The following is a 24638-nucleotide window of genomic DNA, read 5'->3' as shown; positions in this document are numbered from 1 at the left end:
GCCACCACACCCACCTGCTACTCTCTTAAAAAGACACTGGACTGTTGGAAGAAAGAAGGACAGCACAAAGGCTTTAGTTAAGTCATGACAGGGTTACCTTTTATTGGTGTTGGAAGAATGTGATAGTAAAGACAAGGGGAGAGGGTTCTCTGGTCACTGGTGGAACATGTGTCCTCTGGTTTGCCCTCTGTTTTCCTAAAGAAGTAGGAGCCGTGATGTCATTAAAAGGGAGAGTTAGGTAGTTTCTCTCCTGAAAACTATTCTTATGTAACAAGGACTATTGGGGTCCAGCCCCTCTATAGTCATCTCCCAGAGTTCCAGAAGAGACTCTACCAGCAGCAGATTAATCTGAGGGATACTCATGTATATAAGTACACCGAGCTCTTTAGTCCATTTTATTCTAAGTCAAAATCTTTTCCCCCTTTTTATCCAACACAGGGTTGCTTTGTGTAGTTTTGGTGCCTGTCCTGTGTGGGGCGTTTACCACCACCCCCACAGTTCCCCAGAGTTTTCTTGAGTGCTAGCAGCAGGAAATACTAGATAGAAGGATTTATTGCGGAGATAAACAGAAAATAAAGGATAGCCTTGAGAGGGCCTGGAACATTTTCCAACGGGCCCCGACTGTCTCTGCCCCAGGGTTTTTATAGAGATGCCAAGGTGTGGAGCAAATGACCTCCTCCCCCAGCACAGCCAAGTGCAGACCATCTCAGACACCTGCACTCAGGCCCGTGGTCCTAATCATCCTCTATGCGGACCTGCTGGGTAAAGCCACGAGGAACCCGAGAACGGGCTCCCACAGTCCTGGATCTTGCTCTATAGACCAGCCTGGCCTCGAACTCACAGAGATCCACCTGCCTCTGCCTCCCGAGTGCTGGGATTAAAGGAGTGCGCCACCACACCTCCCGGCATGTCAAAAATCTCTCCACAGCTTCAGTTCTGTTCTCCTCCTTAGCTCCTCTCTGTCCCTTCCTCTCTTGTCCTCTCATTGTTCTATCTAAGTTCCTTCCATCTTCATTTCTCTTCCTCTCTTCTCAGTCCAGTTTAAATTTACTTTCTGGTCAGGTGGGGCAAGTCTGCTCAGGTCTTGTATAATATTAGAAGGACCAGCCTTAATATTATACATCCCAGGGGCTCAGGAGAGAGAACTACAAACATCGAGGACTATTTTCAGGAAATAGAATCTCAGCACACCGAGCTTTTAGTCTAGTCGTTTATTCTTCCAAATCATCTTCGTTGTCCTCCCGTGCCCTGGGAGTCCCCATATATATACACTTACAATCAGTAATCCCTTGGCAGTGCAAAGCCAGGCTTCCAGGGTCAAATGGAGGGGTGATAAGAATCACATGGAGGGGCAGTAATTGTTAATTATCATTTGCAACCCCAAAGGGAAGTGACCAATGGGGAAATGAGTTAACTAAAGGCTAAATTCGGGTAATATCTAAGAAGAGGGATCTTATGTGCTCAACTGTAGTCTTAAATGTGATTAGTAGCTGGGCGGTGGTGGCGCACGCCTTTAATCCCAGCACTCGGGAGGCAGAGCCAGGTGGATCTCTGTGAGTTCGAGGCCAGCCTGGGCTACCAAGTGAGTTCCAGGAAAGGCGCAAAGCTACACAGAGAAACCCTGTCTCGAAAAACCAAAAAAAAAAAAAAAAAAAAAAAAAAAAAAAAAAAAAAAAAAAATTAACATCACAACTATAGCAATTATTAAAAAAAAATGTGATTGGTAGAAAATGTTAAGAATCTGTAAGTTGCTAGGTCAATGGGAGAAAATAAAAGTGCCACCTTTTTTCCTGTGGCTCATTTTTCTGCAGGGTGGGGGAAAGTGTGCTTGGTTGGTAGGCAACTTATGTACAGGTAGATGCCTCTGGTGATGGTTAAAGGGAGATCTGGAACTAGAGGTAAGATTTGGGAAAGGAGGAAGTTAAGCTCAGTTGGCACATCTGCCAGGCCTTCTCAAACAGGTAGTCTGGACACTTAGGTCTGTTCTTAGAGAGTACAAAGGTATCTCTGATAAAATACTTTCCTCCATCTGGGGATGGACCTGGCTGGATGCTGCCAAAGACGAGACGATAATTACAGGGAAGCTTGAACTGAGGTTCTGGCTGTGCATAGCTGTCAGCACAGGTTATCTAGACATTCCTTTAGTAGAGGGGAAATGGTGCCCAAAAAATGATGGCAAAACTACAATAGCACACAAGAAACTCACAGCAGAAAACGGCTGATAATCAAAAGCCAAATATCACCAAGGCTCCTTGAGCCTCAGCTTGACCTCTGGAAGGCCCTTGGCTTCTTCCAGGTATTAGCTTTGTCATAATTAGCTGAAATCCTACTTTGTATATTTTTGTGGCTTGCAGCATCAGTAGCTAGGAAGCCTGCATCATAGCTTGATGTACTTGGTATGTGAAAGCCCTTTTGTTCTGAGTTAATTGTTAAAGGGGAAGTCTAGAGATACCACTAAGGCTATGGAAGAAGGGAGGGATAAAGCTTAATTTGCAAAAGAAACAAAACCTTGTACCTAACATCCTCCTGACCTTGGCAGTTGTCTCCATATGAGTATTTACCTTATTTCAGGAAGACTGAAATGTTTATCTGTCTGCAGTCTGTTCTTGGAATTGAGAAATATCTCAGATAAAATGCTTTTGTCCAGAGATGGCCCTAGCTGGGTGTTGCTAATGATGATAATTACAGAAAGGCCTGGAATTAGGGGTCTGGCTTTGTGACTGCTTTTAGCACAGTTGGGAGATATATATCCAAATACTTTAATTGTATAGAGGAAATTGTACCCAATGAATAATCAAACACACTGTTCTAGGAATGGAAAAGCTACACGAGAAATTCAGAGCAGGAAATGGCTAATATTCAAAAGTCGATATCACCAAAACTCCTTAAGACTTGTCTTTATCCTCTGGAAAGACCCTTGGCTACTTCCAGGTATTAGCTTTTGCTATAGTCAGCTGAATTCCTACGCTATATTTCTGTGGCCTGTAGCACTTATGTCTCCAAAGTGATGTATGTAGGAACATTTAATAAGAAAACTAAGGTGGTATCACCATGGTGTGTGTGTGGGGGAATCAACCATGGGAAAATTTTATCATTTTAATAACTTGAAAAATACCTTTACAGAAGTTGCTCTTGTAATCATGGCAAAATTACTGTTTTTTGTTTGTTTGTTTTGTTTTGTTTTTAAGGTTAAAAACTGATTTGGTAGTTTTCTCACCAGAAGGAAGTTCTTTCTCAAGCAGTCAGATTTTAAAATGGTTAATATTTTCTTTTTTAGATGATAGCATTTCTGCTGCAAGTACTTCTGATGTTCAGGATCGTCTCTCAGCTCTTGAGTCACGAGTTCAACAACAGGAAGATGAAATCACTGTGCTAAAGGCAGCTTTGGCTGATGTTTTGAGGCGTCTTGCAATCTCTGAAGATCATGTAGCCTCAGTGAAGAAGTCTGTGCCAAATAAAGGTAATTAAGTGCATTGTAAATAGGAGTCTTGTGTTTTCTGCCTTTTTCTTTTGAAATTTGAAACTGAAATATAAAATGTTTGCTTGTGAATTACTTATGGTTATAGTAGGTTTCTCTATTCCCCCAAATTCTGGAAGTTTATTATTTTAATTAGGAACCCATGTAATACTTCACTTATAGGTTTTTTCCATCATAGTATTTCTAACTATATAATAAATTTGCTGAGGTCAAGGAGCGAATCTTTTTGAGCCTCCTGTCCTAAATTTAGCTAGGCATTCAATCTACCTATTACATAAACATGATTAAATAGTTGTAAATTATTTAACTAGCTTCATCCTAAGCCTTCTGTGTTAGTAGTTAAATTATTGCCAACCTTAGTACAGTGGGAATTTCAACATCCAAATATTGAGGAAACAGTCAAGTTGCTTGACTTGAACAAGTTAAGACCTTGTTGCTCTCATTTAAATCAGATGTAGCCTTTTTGTTCCTAAACCACCAAGAATTTTTAATTCTTTCAAATTAATCAAGCACTTGAACTTAACATTTCTTGGTGTAGTGACCAGTATGGTCACCATCCTCAGCAGTGTTTGGAAAAGGGAGGTTTGTACTGCTCTACCCAGACTACAGTACAGACTACAGTAAGTCAGGACTAGAAGACTGTAACATGAATTGCTAAACTGTATTATTATTATTATTATTATTATTATTATTATTATTATTATTTAAAAAATCTGGAGCCAGATAACTGGGGTGAAAGCTGAAAGATAGAGGAATAGAGCAAGCCAGCCATAAGTTCTTACTGCTAGGAAATCCTCAGCCCAAGAGAGAGCTACTTCCTGTATACTCACGCCTTATATACCTTTCTGTGCCCTGCCATCTCACTTCCTCCCCCTGCCCAGCTACATCACTTCCTCTTTCCGCCTAGCTCTTTCACTTCCTGCCTGACTGTACAGACCTCCAGACCTCAATGGTTAACTAGTGCTGGGATTAAAGGCATGCCTGGCTCTGTTCTCAGTGTGCCTTTGGACTTACAGAGATTCAGATGAATCTCTGCCTCCCGAATGCTAGGATTAAAGGCGTGTGCTACCACTGCCTGACTTCTATGTTTAATATAGGGGCTGGCTTGTCCTCTGGTCCCCCAGCAAGCTTTTTTTGTGAGAGCACAAATAAAATATCAGCACAGAAGACAGTATGTAATCCTAGATGCTCACCAGACAGACACTCACAACACAGTTAACCAGGATTCCAAGAAAGATGGTGAGTCCAGTGTTCGAATACTGAATTTGAGATGTATGTGGTGGTATATGAGTGGCATATGTAGATCGCTGAAGTACAGATGAGGTGTTCTTGCTGCTGTTAGCCATCAGGATTTGGGGACTCATTAACTTAGGGAGGAAAGCTGGTGTGATAGAAAGGACTCTAAAACAAGAAAGCCCAGCTCAGAAACAGTGATGCAAGTTGTCAGCTGCCGCAGAGAGGGTGATTAACTTAGATTCAGCGTTTGATGTGTGCGCATATTAGAAAACCCTGCAAAAGCAATTTTAGTGTGATAGCAGTATTGAAAATCTAGTATTTTGAGAAATGTAATTGGAATTCTCTGGTTGAGGAAAATTGTGGAGTTAGATCAGTGACTTAAATTGCCTAAAGGGAAAGATGATGGAGACTACAAAAGGATGCTTGATTGAAGGCAATTTTAATATTACCCATTGACTTATGGTGCTGAGGATGTGACTGAGGACCCCACGGTACATCCTAGGGAGCACTGTACCACTGAGCTGTAGATGCACTCAGCCCATTGTGTACCTTTGAAGATGTTGTACAGATACACTAAGAACAGAGCGATAGCAAAGAGGAGGATGGTATCGGTGCCGGTAATAAGAACTGGTAAAGCAAGGCTTCTGTGGATCTGCCAAGGGTGATCTTAGGGCAGGGAAGAAACTAGTAAGTCTTAAATAGAAAAATGTCCGCTACTTCCAGGGGTGGAGAGAGATGCAGATCCATGAAGAGTGCTTGCCTGTCTGCACAAAGTCTAGGTTCAGTCCCAGTACCGCTCAAAAACTAGAACAAAACCCATAGTCTGAGATATACTAGAAAGAGATAAAACCCAGCACAGGTTTTATCGCTTATCGCTTGCACGCACAAATGCACACATGAGTTGTCAGAGCTGTGTTGTTTGTTTATTCTGTGTGTCAGAGGACAGTTTGACAGAAATCGGTTTCCTCCTTCCACCCTGTGGATTTACGGTGTCAAACTTGGGTCATCAGGATGGCAGCAAGCACTTTTGATCACTCACGGTCGGTCTTACCTGAATTCTCTCGGACACAGTAAAGCAGTCATGTTTCTGTTTCTTGTTCACTTTGTTTTGAGAGTGGTTCTCCCTGTGGAGCTTAGGATGGCCGCAAACTCAAGGTGCCCCTTTGTTCCCTGCCATGTGCTGGGATCGTGGGCACGCGCCACTGTGTTTTGTAAGATAGGTTTCAGATGGTAGATGAAAGGGAAAAACTGTGCCAGCTAGTTAGAATGGTGAGTGGAAGAGCATGGACGTGAAAGAAACGGTGAGTGACCTGGGGAGATGTAAACTGGACAGTTTTGGAGAGAGTCAAGGGGTTAGAATAACAACACTGTCTGTTTTTGTGATTCGGCATTTTGGACCTAAATGTAAATAGTGGAGATTTAGAAAAGGAGGAAGAATTGTTCTTTATTATTAGTGGTAGTTGGGCATATGTCAGTGACAAGAGATAAGGAACTTTAAAGTTTGGCAAAAGGCTTGGTAGGAACCACTTTGGATTATGGTGTGTGTGTGTGTGTGTGTGTTTGTGTGTTTTAATTAATCTTTCATTTTATATCTTTTTGAGAATCAACTGTGGAAGACTATCAAGACTATAACTGATTTGCTTAAGAATTGATTTTTATAAGAGAATTTTGAAGTTGCTAGTGTAGAATGGGGAAATGGATCAGTTATCACATACAGGCTTGATAAAGTGGGTGCACCTTTAGAGCAAGCTTCCTGCCTAATTGGCATTTCTACCCTCAGCCAGAATAAGAATGTTTCCTGTTGTCTGCAGTACTTTATAGATCTTCATTTTAACTCTCATGTAATAATTGGGCTATTTCTGGGGCACATTGTAGCATTTCATGCATGTATGTACTATGGAATGATCAGGTAAAGGTAATCAGCCTGTCACCTCAGACATTTGTTATTTCTTGTGTTAGAAACATTCAGAATTCTCTCTAGTAACTTTTTTGAAACATTCAAACAATTTTTGTCAACCATAGTTATCTTTTTGTACTGTGTAGACTGTTGTAAGTCATTTTTTCCTGTTCAGCCTCACCCCTGTACCCATTAACCATCTTTTTTCTCTCACACACTTCTCACTCTTCCAGGCACTTTTCTCTACTCCTTTGAAATCAGCTTCTAGCTTCCACATACACATGTGAACACCTGCTGGTTTCTTTCTCTGTCTGGCTTATCTCAGTTAACACACTGTCCTCCCCAGGTTCTGTGCATGCTGTTGCAAATGAAAAGAGGGCTTTTTAAATGGCGGATAATATTCAGTTCTGTGGATGTTTATGTTTGTGTGGATGTATAGAAACACACATACACAAGTTATTCTTCTTTTTATTGCTCTAACAAAATTACCAAGAATTCAATTTAAAAGAAGAATTAAAAAGTAATGAAGTTAGGAGTTACGGAGATGGCTCAACATTTAAAAGCACTGGCTACTACCCAGGTTAGATTGCCAGTACACTCAAGGCAGTTCATCTGTAACTCCAATCCCAGAGGATCCAATTGCCCTCTTCCAGCCTCCACGGATACTGCATGCAAGTTGATGCACAAACCAGCACACAGGCAAAACACTCATACATACTCATACGTAAAATAAAAGTAAAGGAAAGACATTTTTAAAGTAAATCTCAGTTTTCTTACTTTGCTGATAGTGTAGTTACGTTCTGAGATGAGAACCATTTCATTGATTATTCTCTGAGTTACTTGATTGAAAAAACTTTTATAGATGAACACAGTTCATTAAGACTAATCACTTATTTCTTGTTAGTGGAGATTTTTGTCTAATTACATTTTCTTTTTTTAAAATATTTATTTATCTATTTATTTATTTATTTATTTATTTATTTATTTATACACATGTGTACAGTGTTCTGCCTGCATGCCAGAAGAGGGCACCATATCTCATTGCAGATGGTTGTGAGCCACTATGTGGTTGCTGGGAATTGAACTCAGGACTTCTGGAAGAGCAGCCTGTACTCTTAACCTCTGAGCCATCTCTCCAGCCCCTAATTACATTTTCTAACATTGATAATAAGACATGAAGAGATGTAAAATTTCATAAGTTTTATTATTGAAAACCCTAAGCAGGTGTATATTTCTCTTGGGATTTGTATATAGTATGCTATCAAATCATCTAAAATCAGATCATCAGTTTTTAATTAGTAGAATTAATATATATTAATGGTATGAAAATATGAATATTTAAGCAAAATGTTTTCAAATTAAAAATTTTCATAAAACTTAAAATACAATTAAACTTTAATTAAAATGGAATTATTTATTGTACTGTTGAAAATTCTGCTATGTTAGGTTCTTGGTTTCCTTTGAAATAGAATTTAGTACTGTATCTGTAGATTTTATATCTGTAGCTTCAGCCAGCATCATTCAGAAACGTTCAGGGAGAAAAAACCTGCAGGCATCTTTAAACATCTGTAGTTTTTATGTCTATTCCCTTGAACAATAGAATATAATCTGTACTTATAGAGCATCTGCACCATGTTGAGTGTTTAAAGTAATGTAGGAAATATTTAAAATATACAAAAGGATGTACATAGATGATCATGCAGCTAGTGTTAGGAGACTTGAACACGGTTTCAGATTTTAGTAGAAATGCCCCCAGACACTGAGTGTCTCTGTAGTCACTCTCCATAAGTTATTGATAGGATAGTGCTCATCATCGTCCGCGCTATTTCCTTAGAGATCAGACTAAACCTCGGATCAACAGGGTAAGAGTTCTTTATGACACCATGGTTAAGAGGAGTCAGCGTAACTGCTGCTGAGGACGACTGACACTTGGTGTGGCTAGATGGTAGTACTGTGGTGAACAGAACTTGGCCTCAGGTGTGGATGACAGTAAATGTTAATGATGTGTGTATGTCTAAATGGCTTGAAGAAATTCTGCTGTCACTTAATGCCAAAATCAGCAGCACACCTAACTAGTCACTGCAGTATATTTAGTTCTTTTCTTTTAGTTTGTCTTATTCCATGAACTTAAAAACTTAGCCCACATTTTTCTTCTTTATTTTATGCCAGACATTTAACCAAGGTAGGAAGTTTTTTCTCCTGTTTTTTTAAGGTGGCCAGTCATTTAAGTTTCTGGTATACCTTCTCGATCAGAGAATTCTTTCCTTTTGACGACATATGTTCATAACTTAAGCACCAGTTACAACTGAGTCCTTGCCAAAAGAAAATTACCTGAACTTAGGAGCATAAAGGAAAGTCCAGAGAACACTTGGGCAATTTTAACTGCCAGGAAGACAAATTATGCCACAGCTGGTACCTGGGAAACCCATTAGGACCTCTTGGGGAGGAGGTGACCAAGTGAATATAATTTGAGAGTACAGCCCAGAGGCATTATACAAAGACGAACTATTAGTACAGAATGCTTTAGAAGTAAAAGCCAAGTTTATCTAAAGGTAGCAGTTTTTCAAAACAAGGAAACTTGATAAACCAAAGATAAAAGGCATTATGTAGTCACCACTTGAGAAATAAAAGAACCCAGAGAAAATATTGAAATATAATAGAAAGTCAGTCCTTGTTATGTAGATTTGGGATATTATAAAGGCCTAGGCATTGTCATTTAGTTCTTATCCCGAATAACATGGGAGAATGCAAAGGTTGTCATAAGTTGTTAGTAGGAAAATGACATTAGTCAGGTTGGGAAGGAAGGTGTGAATCTCTTTAATGAAAGCATTAAACTAAAATCAGTGATAATTGTGTCAGAGGATGAGGATAATTCCTCCTTATCTAATCAACACTTCTGAGACTTTTGTGTCTAGAAGTATGTTGGTGGCTATTGTCTCAGGCCAAGCAACAGGGGCTGTTCCTATACAAGAGTCTAATGCTTCCTTTGTCATTTCTACTTTTGAAAATAGTGGGCTAGAAGTTAAAGGGTATCTTTCTTTGAGACAAGGGGGAAGGGGAAATATTCCACAATAATTGGAAATAGAGAAGACAGAATTTAATGAGGGTATATTGCTGTCCTCTTAAGGAATAAAGTCATTAGACTAAGGAAGGGTGTTGGGAGGCGGACAATGAAGAGAACAAGAAAGTGGAAGAGGTATTTGGAGTACCTGAGCACCTGACAGTGACCCTCAGATACTGAGGTTGGAGCAGCCGAGGTCTTCCTCCTGGCACCTCCCCCTTCCCTTGGTCACAGCATTGCAGACATGGTAATGCAACTGACTTGAACATTTTTAAGTATTTTGTCATGATAATCTCAAAAATCATCAATGTGAGAAGTCACCTGTGTGGCGTACTAGTGCTAGATTTTATAGCAAAAATTGTCATTTGAGGGGCATTTCTCTTCTATGTATGTAAGTGCCTTCCCAAGAAGTTTTCAAAAGGAAATGCAGCTGCTCTCCACCTTTTCCTCTCTTTTGGCTCATCCATCTGTGGTAGGAGTTGGGACACTGTATTAAGGATGATGCCCCTTAGGTAGTTACAATACGAGTGAGTACCAGGACCTGTCAAAAATGCAGTTAAACATCAAGTTTGAAACACTCTGGAATGCCAGATACTTTAGGTCCTACATGTACAACTTGTAATTTTATGTTTTGGAAAGAAAAACCAGCATGAGATTGTCTTAGTTGAACAGTTCAATTTTGCTTGAGTCCATAACTATACTCTACTTCCAACCTTTAAATAAACTTGACTCTTAGTAGACAGGCCTGTTTAATCTGAGGTTTTGACCCTTGCTGACCACAGCTGCCTACCCACCAGACATTTATTCCATTCCTTTTACTGTAAAAGATGTTTTACATAGTTAAACTTTATTTATATAGAATAGCACTCTAAAGTTTGCTGTGTTATAATATTAGAAATTTAAAGCATATGGTTGGGTCATGAGCTTCAGAGCTGCCATGTAACAGCCACCATTTAGCTGAGCAGGTGGATCTAGCATCCAGCAGCTCAGTGTAGCTTTCTATTGGTCAGTGTTGATGGTATTAAGTCTCAGGACAGTGGTGCCACTTGCTGAATGCTGCGGGTGGGTCCATCTGCTCACTGTTCTTAAACAATACTAGACTTAATTTTTAAAATGCTGCTCTTTAAGAAATATCTTGAGCTGGGCAGTGGTGGCGCACACCTTTAATCCCAGCACTTGGGAGGCAGAGCCAGGCAGATCTCTGTGAGTTCAAGGCCAGCCTGGGCTACCAAGTGAGTTCCAGGAAAGGCGCAAAGCTACACAGAGAAACCCTGTCTCGAAAAACCAAAAGAAAAGAAAGAAAGAAATATCTTGAAATTTGTTATAATTTTTTTTTTCTAACTACCTAGGTCAACCAAGCCTTCGAGAAGCTATTTCCATGTCCTGTATAACCAATGGAAGTGGTATAAACAGAAAACAGAATCACACCAGCTCTGTATCAATAGCAAGAAAAGAAACTCTTTCATCTGCTGCTAAAAGGTACCTGATTGGCATGGGGTTGGGGAACTGACAGTGCACCAGTATGCATGATAAATTAGGCTATTCATGAGCAGAATCACAGATAGAGCCGTGTGTATGGTAGTCAGGTGCGCATGTCTTGAGTTCTTTAACTGTGGATGAGACACCTGGCCCGAGTCCATCGTGCTTCCAGTATCACACTGCTGGGTTTTATTCAGAAAGCTTTCGGTGCTTACTCAAGGGAGAGTCTTTTCATGCCTTAGAACCTTGTTGTTATTGTTGGTTTTGTTTTTGAGCAAGACTTTATTGATACATTTAATGAAATTCTACAAGTCCATTGTCCTTAGCAAGTGACATAGTTCATACATTTTAAAGGCAAACTAGATTCTTTAATATATCTCTACTTCATTGGGGGGAGTGGTTAAAGACTATTATAACTTCTTCTTTAGCAAAAATCGGAAAACTGAGGTTCACCTCAAAGTATTCTAGTATGTTCAGGGCTGATAGAGGCAGGAGGATGCCGCAGTTCCTGCACTCTAAACGTTCTAGTGTATTACAGACTTGATACCATGTGCTCGTGCATATCTGTTAACTCAGCATAATTCACTGTTCCAGTGATAGTGCTTAAAGGACATTTTCCCACCTTCGCTTTACTTTTTTTTTGGGGGGGGGGGCTTTCGAGACAGCATTTCTCTGTGTAGTTTTGGTGCCTGTCCTGGATCTCGCTCTGTAGCCCAGGCTGGCCTCGAACTCACAGAAATCCTTCTGGCTCTGCCTCCCAAGTGTGGGGACTAAAGGCGTGTGCCACCACTGCCCGGCTCCACCTTTCTTTTCACTGCTGCACGTAGAGTTTGGAAAGGTCACAGGAAATCAGCTGCCCTGAACAGGTTGTGTTGTTGTTTATAACGCCCAGATGTATGCTGACTCAGTGAACTAGTGTCAGTGGCCAAAAGGTTACAGTGTGGAGTTACAGGTGCTCAACCAAACAGGTGGTCACAAGAATGGCGACGAAATAACCTTCTGTTCTTTAAACATTCCTTCCAGAGCCTAATGTCACTACAGAATCCAGATTTTGTTTTCCCCTTTCAAAGAGTGCTAAAATTATCTCTGCTTCATTTTCAGGAGAAAACATTGTAATAAACGTTCATAGTGGACATTTATAATATTATTTTTCAAAATGGTTTCGTTTTTATTTCCTTGGCATGTTTTGCCGTCTGGTGAATGCACCATGCAGCACCCACCAGAAGAGGATTTTGGATCCCCTGTAACTGGAGTGGCTGGTATTGTGAGCTGCAGTGTAGGTGCTGGGAAGAGCAGAGGGGCTCCTAACTGCCAAGCCACCTCCCCAGCCTTACTGTGTCATTTTCAGTGAGATCCGTTTGTATTCAGTGACAGTTCAGTTGTGGCTGGTTTTCCTAGCTGGCTGCTGTGCTGTTGCAGTCTAGCGATCCGCACACTAGGGGAGGGGGGTCTAGGACCCCAACAGAAAATCTCTTTTAAGCGTAAACAATAGTTTGAAGACTATTACAAAAGAGGTGACATCTAATGCAGACCTTCTGTCACTCCCTCCTTCCCTCCTTTCCCCCTTTCCCCTTCCCTCCCTCCCTCCCTCCTTCCTTCCTTCCTTTTTGTGTGGTATGTGAATGTGTGTGCACACACACATATCTGTGGAGACCACAGGTTGATGTTGGATGGTCATCATTCCTTACCTTAGTTTTTGAGACTGGGCCTCTCACTGAATCTGTAGTTTACAATTTTGCCTAGATCGGATGGCTCCCAAGCCCCTGGGATTCACTTGTCCCTCCCCCACTCCCCTCTACTGCTGGATTTCCGGGTGAATACTACCATGCTTGGCTTCTACATGGGAGCTGGAGATCCAAACTCAGATTCTCACACTTAACACAGGGAGCCCCCATTACCTGCTGACCATCTCCAATCCCAGTTTTTCTAATTTTAAGGTTTAGTCTATTTGCTGGTAAGAATTTGTTCCTAGCACACACTTTTTAAAAAATTGAACACAGAGTCAGTAATCAGTGGCTGGTGCAAAGGTATCAGAACTGAATTGGATTCAGAATGTCAAAGTCAGGATTATGTTATTACATTCCTAACTGTTACACTGTGATAGTGGAGTTGTATAGGCTATATACACATGTTTATTTATATATATTTATTTATATTTATTAATATATTATATATGTATATTTTGACAGATACTCTTGGAACATACCTTATAAAATTTAAATGTCCTTTGCTTTAGAACTAGAGTGCTCATAGTTAGTTCTACCCTTTCAATATTGGAACGCAAGTCTTGAGTCCGTCCTTTGTGGTACTGTTCATGGGTGTAGCTGAGACTTAGACAGTGTTTTATCAGTTAAGGGTCCAAGTGAAGAGTCATACAGACTATACACAAGTATGTTCAGTTTTTTTTTTTTTTTTTTTTTTTTTTTTGGTTTTTTTAGACAGGGTTTCTCTGTGTAGCTTTGCGCCTTTCCTGGAACTCACTTGGTAGCCCAGGCTGTCCTCGAACTCACAGAGATCCACCTGGCTCTGCCTCCCGAGTGCTGGGATTAAAGGTGTGCGCCACACCGCCCGGCCAATGTTCAGTTTTTTAACTTAAAATATATCAATAGTTAGTCATCTGTCAGGACAGTCTTCTTCCTCCTTTTCAAAGGATGTATCTTTGATCACATTTGTTGACTGTCTTACATAAAATACACATTGTTGACTGTCTTACAAAAAATACAAAGTAACTTTGTAATTCTTAGTTTAAAGGCAGAATAAGAAATGTAAAACTCTGGCAAAACAATGTATTTTGTTTTCTTTTTTTTCTGTGACTTTAAAAATTACTAGGGCCGGGCGTTGGTGGCGCAGCCTTTAATCCCAGCACTCGGGAGGCAGAGCCAGGCGGATCTCTGTGAGTTCGAGGACAGCCTGGGCTACCAAGTGAGCTCCAAGAAAGGCGCAAAGCTACACAGAGAAACCCTGTCTCGAAAAACCAACCAAACAAACAAACAAAAATTACTTTACCTTCATTTAATATCAGTTTTTTAAATTTACTTTTAAATTTTTTTAGTTTTATTTTTGTTTTCATTTTTGTTGTTTTTTGTTTTTTTGCTTGTTTGTTTTATTTTGTTTTGTTTTTATCAAGACAGGGTTTCTCTGTGTACTCCTGGCTGTCCTGTAGACCAGGTTAGCCTCGAACTCACAGAGATCCTCCTGCCTCTGCCTCCTGAGTGCTGGGATTAAAGGCGTGCGCTAACCATGCCAGGCCTCTTAGAGTATGTGTGTGTGTGTGTGTATATATCTTTTTTTTAAATTATGAGTACATTTGTGTTCAGGTTCACTGAATCCCCCTGATGTGGATGCTGAGCCCTGAACTCAGGTCTTCTGAAAGAGCAGCCAGCACTCTAACTGCTGGGCCCTCTCTCCAGCCCTTTAGTCTTTCTACAGCATAAAACTTGGTTTTCACAGAACTACAGTTTTCTTTTCATGTATAGTTTATATTTTTATACTTACCTTTTATAATTAAAGTAACAACTTAGCATTAACAGGTTTGAAATAAACAATACATTTTAGGAAGTTTAAAACTCTTGTTGGAGGCTCTGGGTATACCTCATCAGGAGAGTGCCTAGCTAGCATATGTGAGTCCCTGAATTGATGCTCAGTACCACAGCCCACCTTCTCCTCACCACAGAGAGAAGCCTCAGTTGACAGAGGCAGAGGAACCCGGGACTAGGCTGGGTTAAATGTGAGCACTTAGTGTGTCGCCAGTCAGTTTCTTTGTACAGGGAAAGCAAAGACCCTCCAGTGCTCTGATGTGGATAAGTTGGAATTAGTTAAAGAGCTTCTCCAGCCCCACTGAAATCTACCAAAATTACAAAAAATCCATTAGAGGTCACTTTCGTCCAAAAGGGCAATCTTCATAGGATGGATTTTTTTTTTCATAGAATGGATTATTATCTTAGATTTTAGAAAATTAATTCTTTATTAACGATTACTTTTCCTTATTGAATAAAAATAATATAAATTGTATTAATTATATGATTTAGGGTCTTGAATTTTAATCACTTTATTATTTTGATTTTAAAGTTTGTTTAAATATGTGTTGTTCCATGTTATACTTTATTTTACAGTGGTACAGAAAAAAAGAAAGAAAAGCCACAAGGACAGAGAGAAAAAAGAGAGGAGTCTCATTCTAATGATCAGAGCCCACAAATGCGAGCATCACCTTCTCCCCAGCCCTCTTCACAGCCTCTCCAAATAAACAGACAAACTCCAGAGAGCAAGAGCTCCGCTCCCACCAAAAGGTTTTAACCATCCCAAGTACAGAGCTAGGGAACGGTTGTAAAGATACCTAAATTTTGTGATTTGGGAAAAGTTGGCTATCCATGGAGTCCAAGAGAAAACTTCTTCATTGCTTGGAATCTGTATTTTAGAACACCGGGAAATAAAGATTTAGAACCATAATTTTTCAGTTGTAACTGTCAAAGAAACTAAGTTACAAACAATTTGGTGAAAGGAAAGAGGTATAAACAGCCCAAACAATATTTTTATAATAAAATTACAGAATATTTAAAAAATTTTAGGTAGTTCTTAAATTTATAGCCATGGATAGAAATTGCCATGTTAATTATCCTCACTACATTTTGGCATCATTACAACCTCAACTTGTAAGAAAGGCCCCTTTAAACAAACGGTTCTTGTGGCTGTATCCCAATTTCAGCTTTGGGTCTTGGGAGGATAATTTCTTGCTTGATTATGGAAATGAATTAATTTCACCTTGTCTTTTCTATGCTAAAGGCTTGTTTGAGAGCTTTTCTCTGTTCCATAATAATTAATATTTTAAAGTGATGAGAGAAAGGAAAAACATTCTAACAAATGTGTGTGAGCCTAAATTAGGGGTATAGACGTGTACACCAGGGCTCACCGATGCAGCTAGCTGCCTTGTAACAAATATTGATACCAGTTTTAATTAATTTGGCCCATTTATTCGGGTGGTGGTGGCACACACCTTTAATCCTAGTACTTGGGAGGAAGAGGTAGGCAAATTTCTTAGTTCAAGGCCAGCCTGATCTACAAAGCCAGTTTGAGGACAGCCAGGACTGTTTCACAGAGAAACCCTATCTCAAAGAAGGGGCGGAGCAGGGTGGGCACTATTTAGAAACATGGACTCAAGTTTTAGCATTCCTTAGATATTTTATTATCATAGTACTGCAGAGGAATTTGAGGAAACTATTAATCCACCCCCAGCACTGGGTAGAACTTCAGTAAAGTAAATGACAATCACTCTAAAAGATTTGCAGTATATTTCTCATTAGCTACTTTAATGTTTTGCTTCAAGTCTATAATGGAAATTTAAAAAACCAAAATATTCTTCACTTGATTAATGCATGTTTACCATTTACAGAATGCTTTGTCTCTGTGCCTGATGCAGATTCTTGTGCTGTCTAAGGGTCTGTGGTCCTTCTGCCTGGGCTCCTGTGGAGTTATTAATGTTATGCAACTTCTTACCGTGTGCAGGCGAGGCTCATGATCTCTCAGGTTCTGACTAACTTGGTGTCTCTTTGTCCCAGAGTCTCCTTTTCAGCTTAGCGTCTCCTGGAAATGTGCTTGCCCTTCTAAGTTGCTCTTTGGATGCACTGTTGCAGAAGTATTGAAGACTGGATGAGTTTCGGGGTAGTTAGCAATGCAGCCAGAAAGTCATTTATAAACCATAAAATTTCAGTTACAAATACAGGTTATCCTCACTGATAATGCCAATAGCTTTTTATTGTATCACATATTGTGTATTTCTGATCCTAGATGAAAGTCTCTAAAACTGTAAACAAAAGCTTCCATTTTAGCATCACAGCTTACTTAGAAATTTGTGTCATGTATAAATTAACTACATGAACATAATTACATACAGAATGAAAGGTACAGTCTCATTTCAGGCTTATAATTCGTATTTTTATAGCTACAAATTATGAGATTGAGTCCATAGCCATCTAAGCATTTTCTTGTATTAACAGCAGATTGTGGAGATTTCTTTTTCTAGATAGTGTTTGTTTTAGTGGCTCTTTTGAATGACCATGTAACACAGACTTCCTAATTGCCTTGTTTAACTCCTCCACTCATCCAGCCACAGCCTTCCAACTAATCCTCCTCACCCCTGGATTCCTTAAGGGCAGTACTCTCTTCTTTCATTCTCTATTGAAACTGTCAGTTACATGTCATTGCTACTCAAACGTTCATCTAAGAAATTAATGTGTTTTTTCTAGCATAAAACGTCCACCAACAGCTGAAAAGTCACATAACTCATGGGAAAATTCAGATGATAGTCGTAATAAATTATTGAAAACCGTTTCAACATCAAAACTAATATCAAAGGTTATAAAAAGTGCAGACAAGTAAGTTAAGTCATATTTGTCATATGTGAAAATTAATAATTGTGTCTCTGTACTGTTGTGTGTGACGACATGCCTAATTTGAACCTTTTAATCTGTTTCAGTTGATTGATTGTTTCTAGTTAGTGTATTTTGTTAAGTCTTCATAGAAAAGCTTTGTCTTCCTATTAATTTTTCTCCAATATTTCAATCTTGAAAGATTTTAGTATTATACTCTTTTTTTGTGTGCTTTCACTGTTTTGATCATTATGTGTGATATTTGTTGTTTTATAAAATAGTATATATATTAGTAGTTGAAACCACTGAGAAACTGAAAGAAATACTACTCCTGAATTTTACTTGTAGAGATTTATCTAGGATATGGGCTAGGCATCAAAATTTTTAATTCTTTCAGGTGATTCTAGTGCTGAGCCATATAAAATAAATGTGTTCTTTGCATTCTTTTTTTTAGACATAAAGATGTCATCATCAATCAAGGTAAATTAAAAATTCTTTTTAAAAATACTTGCCTTTTTAGCATCATTTTAACTATTGTTGATTCATAAGAATATGACAATTTCATTCAGTATAATTTATTAGTTCATAGTAACCAAAAAGACATTTCTGTAGTCATTTAAGAAAATGCTCAGTTTTTATTGTAAGATATGTCATTTTTGTCTCAACCAGCAAAAATGTCAACCCGTGAAAAAAACAGCCAAGGTAAGGATACGCTCTGCAGCGGGTGCCTCCCGAGTCGGCCTCTTCTGGATCTCTTATTTGGCTTTTCATCATTACTGCTTTCTGGCTTTCCTCTTAACAAAGGAAATACCATGGTAATTTGACTAGGAAGTACAACTGCTTTTTTAAAAAGAAAAAAAAAAACAAACAACTGTCTTCTGTGAGATCTGAAGAATTAAGGTGAACAGTAAAAATAAATATATCAACATAAAGAAATAATAAAATATGTTTCCTCTAAAAATTATACTTAGAAAAGCCATTTAAAAGATTGATAAATTTTAACTTTCCTGTCTTGCCAACTTGGTTGCAAATAATCACTTGTTTCTTGCTGCTAAGACTCATAATGAGTCTAGCAAAGCATTTCTTCTTCAATTTTCCCCCTTTATTAATTGTTATTTCTGGCTACTTGCTATTGGCTCGTTCTGACTGAAACAGGATAACTCTATATATGTATATTTAATATTTAATAGCAAAGTAGGTAAGTTTTATGTATCACTTTTACATTCTCCTCAAATTGCTTGCAAATGTAATTGAAGCATGCTGTTTTAGATGAAACCATGCCTTTTCTGTGCATGCTTTTTGCACCTCATTTCTGGTGTCAGAGCTATCTTTGTTTTCTGGACTATTAATTGGCTAAAATGTGCTTAAATTTTCTGTTAGCAATTTAACTTAATTCCTGTGAATTTTTATTTTCTTCTAGAAAGAAAAATATATATATTGGTTATATTCTTTAGATCATAAGTTTTTTACACAGAAATTATAAACAAGGTTGAAATGTGATATTCTTCAGGTAGATCTGAATTTTTGCATTATAAGAATATAGATTACATAATGTTTGACATACCCAAAGAAAATACTGAATCTACTTAAAACACAGTTTTGATTCTAGCCAAACTTTGTTAAATAGAGGCCCTTATATGCAGAAAGAGCAGTGAATGTGGACAGCCATGGGTCCCAGTTCTTCTGTTTGGTAGCCTCATGGCCTAGGCCAAATGGCAGTATCCTTGAACAGTGTTCTGACCTGAGAATAATAACCACAGCAAAGCTCACTTCACATGGCGGAATAGTATGTACAGACATCCTTGAAAACTAGGAAACACTGTATCCAAAGATGGTGGCTGTACTAAATCTTCTAGAGACACACTCCAGTTACACTCCAGTCTGACAGAATCCTCATACAGGAATTGAGAAAGGGCTGTCTTTCTTCAGTATGTTTGGAAGGGAAAGGGGAACCTAACATCAATTTGTGAGAGTGCTCTGTATTGGCACAATCTTCAAAATCATTCAGGTGAACAGGTAAAATAATGTCATTTCTTGGGTGGTAGTGTGCAGAGAAGCAGAATGGAAGGAGGGGGCCAGTGCTTGGAAGAAGGTGGAGAGGAAAAAAAGGAAGTTGAATTTTGTTACAAGAATTTCACCTTCAAAACAGTTTCCCAGGGATGGGAATTGATGATATCACATATTGATCACACTAGCATTAGTTATACAGTTTGAGTACATCTCTTTACTCTTTAATTAGTTTATTCTTTCTGGAGAGTAATCACTAGAGTGGACCTGTCAAGACTCTTGTGTAGTCAGTTACATAGTTAGTTTCTGTCCTGACTAATAGATTCTAAATTGTTGACCAGGTAGAGAGTGTGGGAGGTAGGAAATGGGGGCATTGTGGAGACTAGTTTGAAAGAACTAGATAAGTGACCCTACTGAAAGACCAAAGACTGGAGAAGTGGGCAAAAGAGGTAGAATTTAGTTTGAGCAATTATACTTGAATTGTCTCCTATGCACCCCCGAGACAGGGTTCCTCTGTATAACCACTGGCTGTCCTGGAACTCACTCTATAGGTCAGACTGACCTCAAACTCGCAGAAATCCACCTGTCTCTGCTGTAATTGTTGTTACTGGCACACAAAAAAAGTCTAAGAAGTAAATAAATTACAATTTTAAAAGAATGTCCAAAAATGATTTTAGCATCAATAGTTAAAATATAAAAATGTTGTAATATGCCATGCAAATGAATATCAAACTTTACAACTTACAGCAAATAAAGACTGCCTTTCCATTTTTTTATACATTTGAGTGCAAGGCTTTTACACACACACACACACACACACACACACACACACACACACACACACACACACACAGAGCAGGAGCCCTGGTTGGAAGCAGTTGGCAGCGGGAAAGGATGTACACGGGCAAGCTTTCAGGAAAGGCTTAGGTCTTCACCAGATACCTAAGCCTTTTGTACTTGCTCTCTTTGGGTTTTGTTATATTCACGGCAGGGGTAAAGTGCTGCTAGCAGTTAGAACTTAGTAACGTTTCCTCTAGCGCTGTTTGTTACTAGATGTGGCAGTTGGGACAGTACTGTTCTGTTTGTAACTTACCCACTAAGAACCGGTTGTAGTTTGGGTTTCTTTTTATGCGATGCTTGCTAGGGATCAAACCTAAGACCTCTCATGCTAGGCAAGCACTGCACATTCTCTAGATGTAGACCACAGCTTGGCATGCGCTCAGCTGCATTTCCAGCCCTGAAGAACATTTTTTGAGCTCACTGGACCTAAACTCCAATCCCCCAGACTCCAAAAGGCAATCCAGTGAGTTCAGCCTGCTCTATGGGAGGATTTCTGGAGGTCAGAGGAAAACCAGCATTCCTCAGGAACTTAGAACACTAGTTGCCATCTATCAACAGGAGTAGTTTCCCTTCCTCTAGCAGAGAGACATGGCTACCAGTGGCACCTGTCAGCATATCAAGCGCAGACTGGTAATACAAGCACCTGTTACATACTTCAGAGTCCATGCTAGTATCCTAGCTCTTCTCTCCTCCTCTCTCCCTCCTTCCTTTCTCTCCCCACAGCTACTCATCTTCCTTAGAACCCTGTATTCTCGCTCTGCTTGTTCTCTCTGCTCCTACTTCAGCCCTCAAGTAAACTTTGAATAGCCAATAGAAACGTGTACTGAACAGGGGAAAGAAAAGTAAGCCCTAAATAATCTTGCGATTCTGACAGCCTTACAGATCTGACATGCTTCTGAATTGTTCCTTTATCAGATAACCATTTTATATATTTAGTTGTTTGTTTAACAAAATTTTGAGTATTTACTTTGTCAGGCCCTATACTAAGAACTCAGGATTACAGCAGTTACTATGTCTGAACCACATGGAATTTATGAGGCAAACAGTTGAAACATACAAGATGTAGACAGGGGTTGGGGATTTAGCTCGGTGGTAGAGCGCTTGCCTAGCAAGCACAAGGCCCTGGGTTCGGTCCTCAGCTCTGAGAAAAAAAGTGAAGACAGAGTATTACAAATTCTTAATGTTATGAGATGACACCTATTTGGAAAGAATAAGAGTTTACTATTATGTAGAATGGTTGGCATTTCTGATCCGGTGACATTTAAACTGTCCTACAAAAATGAGTGAAATATGTGAATATCTAGAGAAAGAGTTTTGTAAGTGGAGGGATCTGAAGTACATAAGCCCTGAGGCAGGTTTTTTTGTTTGTTTGTTTGTTTGTTTGTTTGTTTTAATACTGTGATAAGGTATAGCAGGTAAATCACTGTTCACAGGATGCATGCAGTGTTGGATTTGCTAGCCATTATATTTCTAAGATATTTATTCTTCACAATAGAAACTTCACCTTACTCATGCAAGAGGCATAATGGCTGTAACGTAAGTGAGATGAACATGAGATACAGGAGCAAAATGACATGTATCACAGAAGATTTTAAAAATTACAGTTCTGTGGTGACTAAAGTAACAGTTGTAGGTTGAGAGCAGTTCAGAGTCTGTTGGTTGGAGGGAAACTGTTGATTTGGTGAAACGTCCCTCACTGAGAGTTTTGACTTGAGTGTCCTCATGTTCAGTGAGATCCTGTGGACACTGTCCATCAGTGGCATGTACACCAAGATTACAGGAAGACAGTAACTTGCTCTTTGCACCCTGAGGCTGCTCGCCCTTTGGTTCTCCAGGGAACAGCTCCACCAAAAATGCTCTGGGTTTTCCCCCCTTTAGTAACATTTTTTAAATAAAGATTGTGAAATATTTTTCTATCTAAAATTATATGTAAATACTATTGGAAGCACCTATAATTTGACCCATATTCATCATATCTTTGCATTTTGTTTTATCTGAATGTTTTAAAAAGACATAAGACACGTAGGTGTGGGGACTTACGTCTGTGATCCCAGCGTTTGGGAGGCTGGGGCAGGAATATGACAGGAGTTCCAGGACAGACTTGGTTAAGAATGAAACCCAGCCTCAGAAAACTCAAGGCAAAAAAATCCAAAAAATAAAAGTTAAAGTCTGTTCATGCATCCTGCTTCATTAGCATTTCATTTGTAGATTCTTATACCCCTGAAACCTTGTGTTTCTTTTCCTGCCGTAGTTAATTGGAAAAGCGGAGCTAGAGAGAGATCTGAAATCCCTTCCCTCTTTCTGTGCGGCAGTCTCACTGTGCAGCCGTTACTCCCGGCACCATTCCCTAACTTTTCAAAAAGAAAGCCTTTTTGGGGGAAGCAGAGATCCAAACTATGTAAGCAAACTCTTGTATATGATGTTTTCACGTCCTTTTTTTTTTTTTTTTTTTTCTGGTTTTTTTCAAGACAGGGTTTCTCTGTGTAGTTTTGGTGCCTGTCCTGGATCTCACTCTGTAGACCAGGCTGGCCTCAAACTCACAGAGATCCGCCTGCTCTGCTTCCCAAAAGTACTTTTATGATAGAGTTGTAACCAAAACAGATGGAGGTAAGAGGTGGCTTGAGTTAAAAGAGATTGTTAAATTGGTTTATTGTTTTAATTAACATTGAGTTTCTTAGGTACACAGACGTCATTATCTGTTTCCCAGGTTAGCTTAGTCTAAACCTAAGTTGTTAGTGTCATGTCTTTTGTGTTATCATGTATGCATGCTCCTGCCTCTAGGAATTGAGGAAATTTTGCTAACTTACAGAACAAAGAAGGTGATGAAAATAGTATTTTAGTACTAGTCAAATTTTCAAACCTGGGTTGTATCCTAATTAGTAAAACTAATTACATATTAGTAAAATTACCTAATTAGTAAAACTAATACATATCGTATTTGGTGGGCACTATCACTAGGGTCTTTTTGTTACCTGTGGATTTAGATTTAGCAGCTTAGATTAGACTAGACTGCCGCAATTCACTACTCATGGCCTATGCATGTAAATTTTTTAAAAATTCTTTACACATGACGTTTTGTTGAACTTTTTTTCCTCTTTTTTTTTTCTTTTTTTTAAAGGATTTATTTATTTATTATGTATACAGAAGAGGGCGCCAGATCTCATTACAGATGGTTGTGAGCCACCATGTGGTTGCTGGGAATTGAACTCAGGACCTCTGGAAGAGTAGTCGGTGATCTTAACCTCTGAGCCATCTCTCCAGCCCCCCCCCCTTTTTTTTTTCTTTTTAAAAGACAGGCTCTAAACTGGCTAGCCTGGAATTCTCTGTAGACGAGGCTGCCTCTGCTTCTTGAGTATTGAGATGAAAGGTTTATGCCAATACACCCAGCCTGGTTTGTTGAATTTTATTTTATTTTATTTTTCTTTTTTTCTTTTCTTTTTTTTTTGAGACAGAGTTTCTCTGTGTAGCTTTGAAGCCTGTCCTGGAACTTGCTCTGTAGCTCAGGCTGGCCTTGAACTCACCTGCCTCTGCCTCCTGAGAGCTGGGATTAAAGGCGTGCGCCACCACTGCCGGATTTTAAATTTTTATTACAATGAAGCAACCTGGTCAGAGTTGAGGATGGCTCAGTGGTTAAGAGCACTTGTTGCTCTTGCAGAGGGCCCAGGTTTGATTCCTGTCACCTACATGGCAAGTTATATCCACCCAGTATTCCAGTTCCAGGGGACCCGGTGCCCTCTCCTGATCCCTGCGGCTTCTGTACACGCATGGTGCACAGGTAGATGCTTGGGTCATTAGCTGGGACTTGAAATCATCTTGGAAGCCTTCCAAAAATGGTCTCTGTCAATTTCTACTATAAAATCAGAGTTTCTTTATCCAGCGTCTTGTTTATCTTCTTGGTTTCTAGCTGCATGGTTTGGGGCAGAAGTGCTAGTAAAGAAACAGCCAAAATCAAGTAAAGATTCCTTAGTTTTGTTTTGGCAATTTGGTATCATGCTTTTCTGTGTTTTGCTTATGTTTGAGACTCAAATTCTTTTTTCAAAGGAGCTACTAGTTCCACGAATTGCATAATAGAAACGGATTTTTTTTTTTTTTGAGATAGCATCTCGTAAAGCCCCCGCTAGTGTCAAGTGGTGTGCGACAGAATGGCCGTGCACTCCTGCTCTGTCTCAGCCTCCCGGAAGTGGGATGCAGACACCCAGCTCCATGGCCAGGGTTCACAAAGCGGAACCCGGGAGGGGTGGGTGAATTGAGAAGTCTTTGAGCAGTAGTACCCATGAT

At 39.4% G+C, this 24638-nt stretch overlaps 1 protein-coding gene across 1 annotated transcript in view; it reads left to right on the top strand.

Annotated features, from left to right (window-relative positions):
* The window catches only part of Eml4 (EMAP like 4), a 133172-nt gene that overhangs the window by 65222 nt on the left and 43312 nt on the right, over nucleotides 1-24638 (top strand). Inside the window, 6 exon segments of the mRNA XM_028892467.2 lie at nucleotides 3278-3460; nucleotides 11022-11151; nucleotides 15264-15437; nucleotides 17391-17519; nucleotides 17968-17993; nucleotides 18183-18215. Of these exon segments, the coding sequence (XP_028748300.1) occupies nucleotides 3278-3460; nucleotides 11022-11151; nucleotides 15264-15437; nucleotides 17391-17519; nucleotides 17968-17993; nucleotides 18183-18215 (675 nt within the window).

Source organism: Peromyscus leucopus, chromosome 22 (assembly GCF_004664715.2).
Source record: "Peromyscus leucopus breed LL Stock chromosome 22, UCI_PerLeu_2.1, whole genome shotgun sequence".
Lineage (NCBI taxonomy): Eukaryota > Metazoa > Chordata > Mammalia > Rodentia > Cricetidae > Peromyscus > Peromyscus leucopus.
This window is presented reverse-complemented; position numbering and strand designations above follow the sequence as displayed.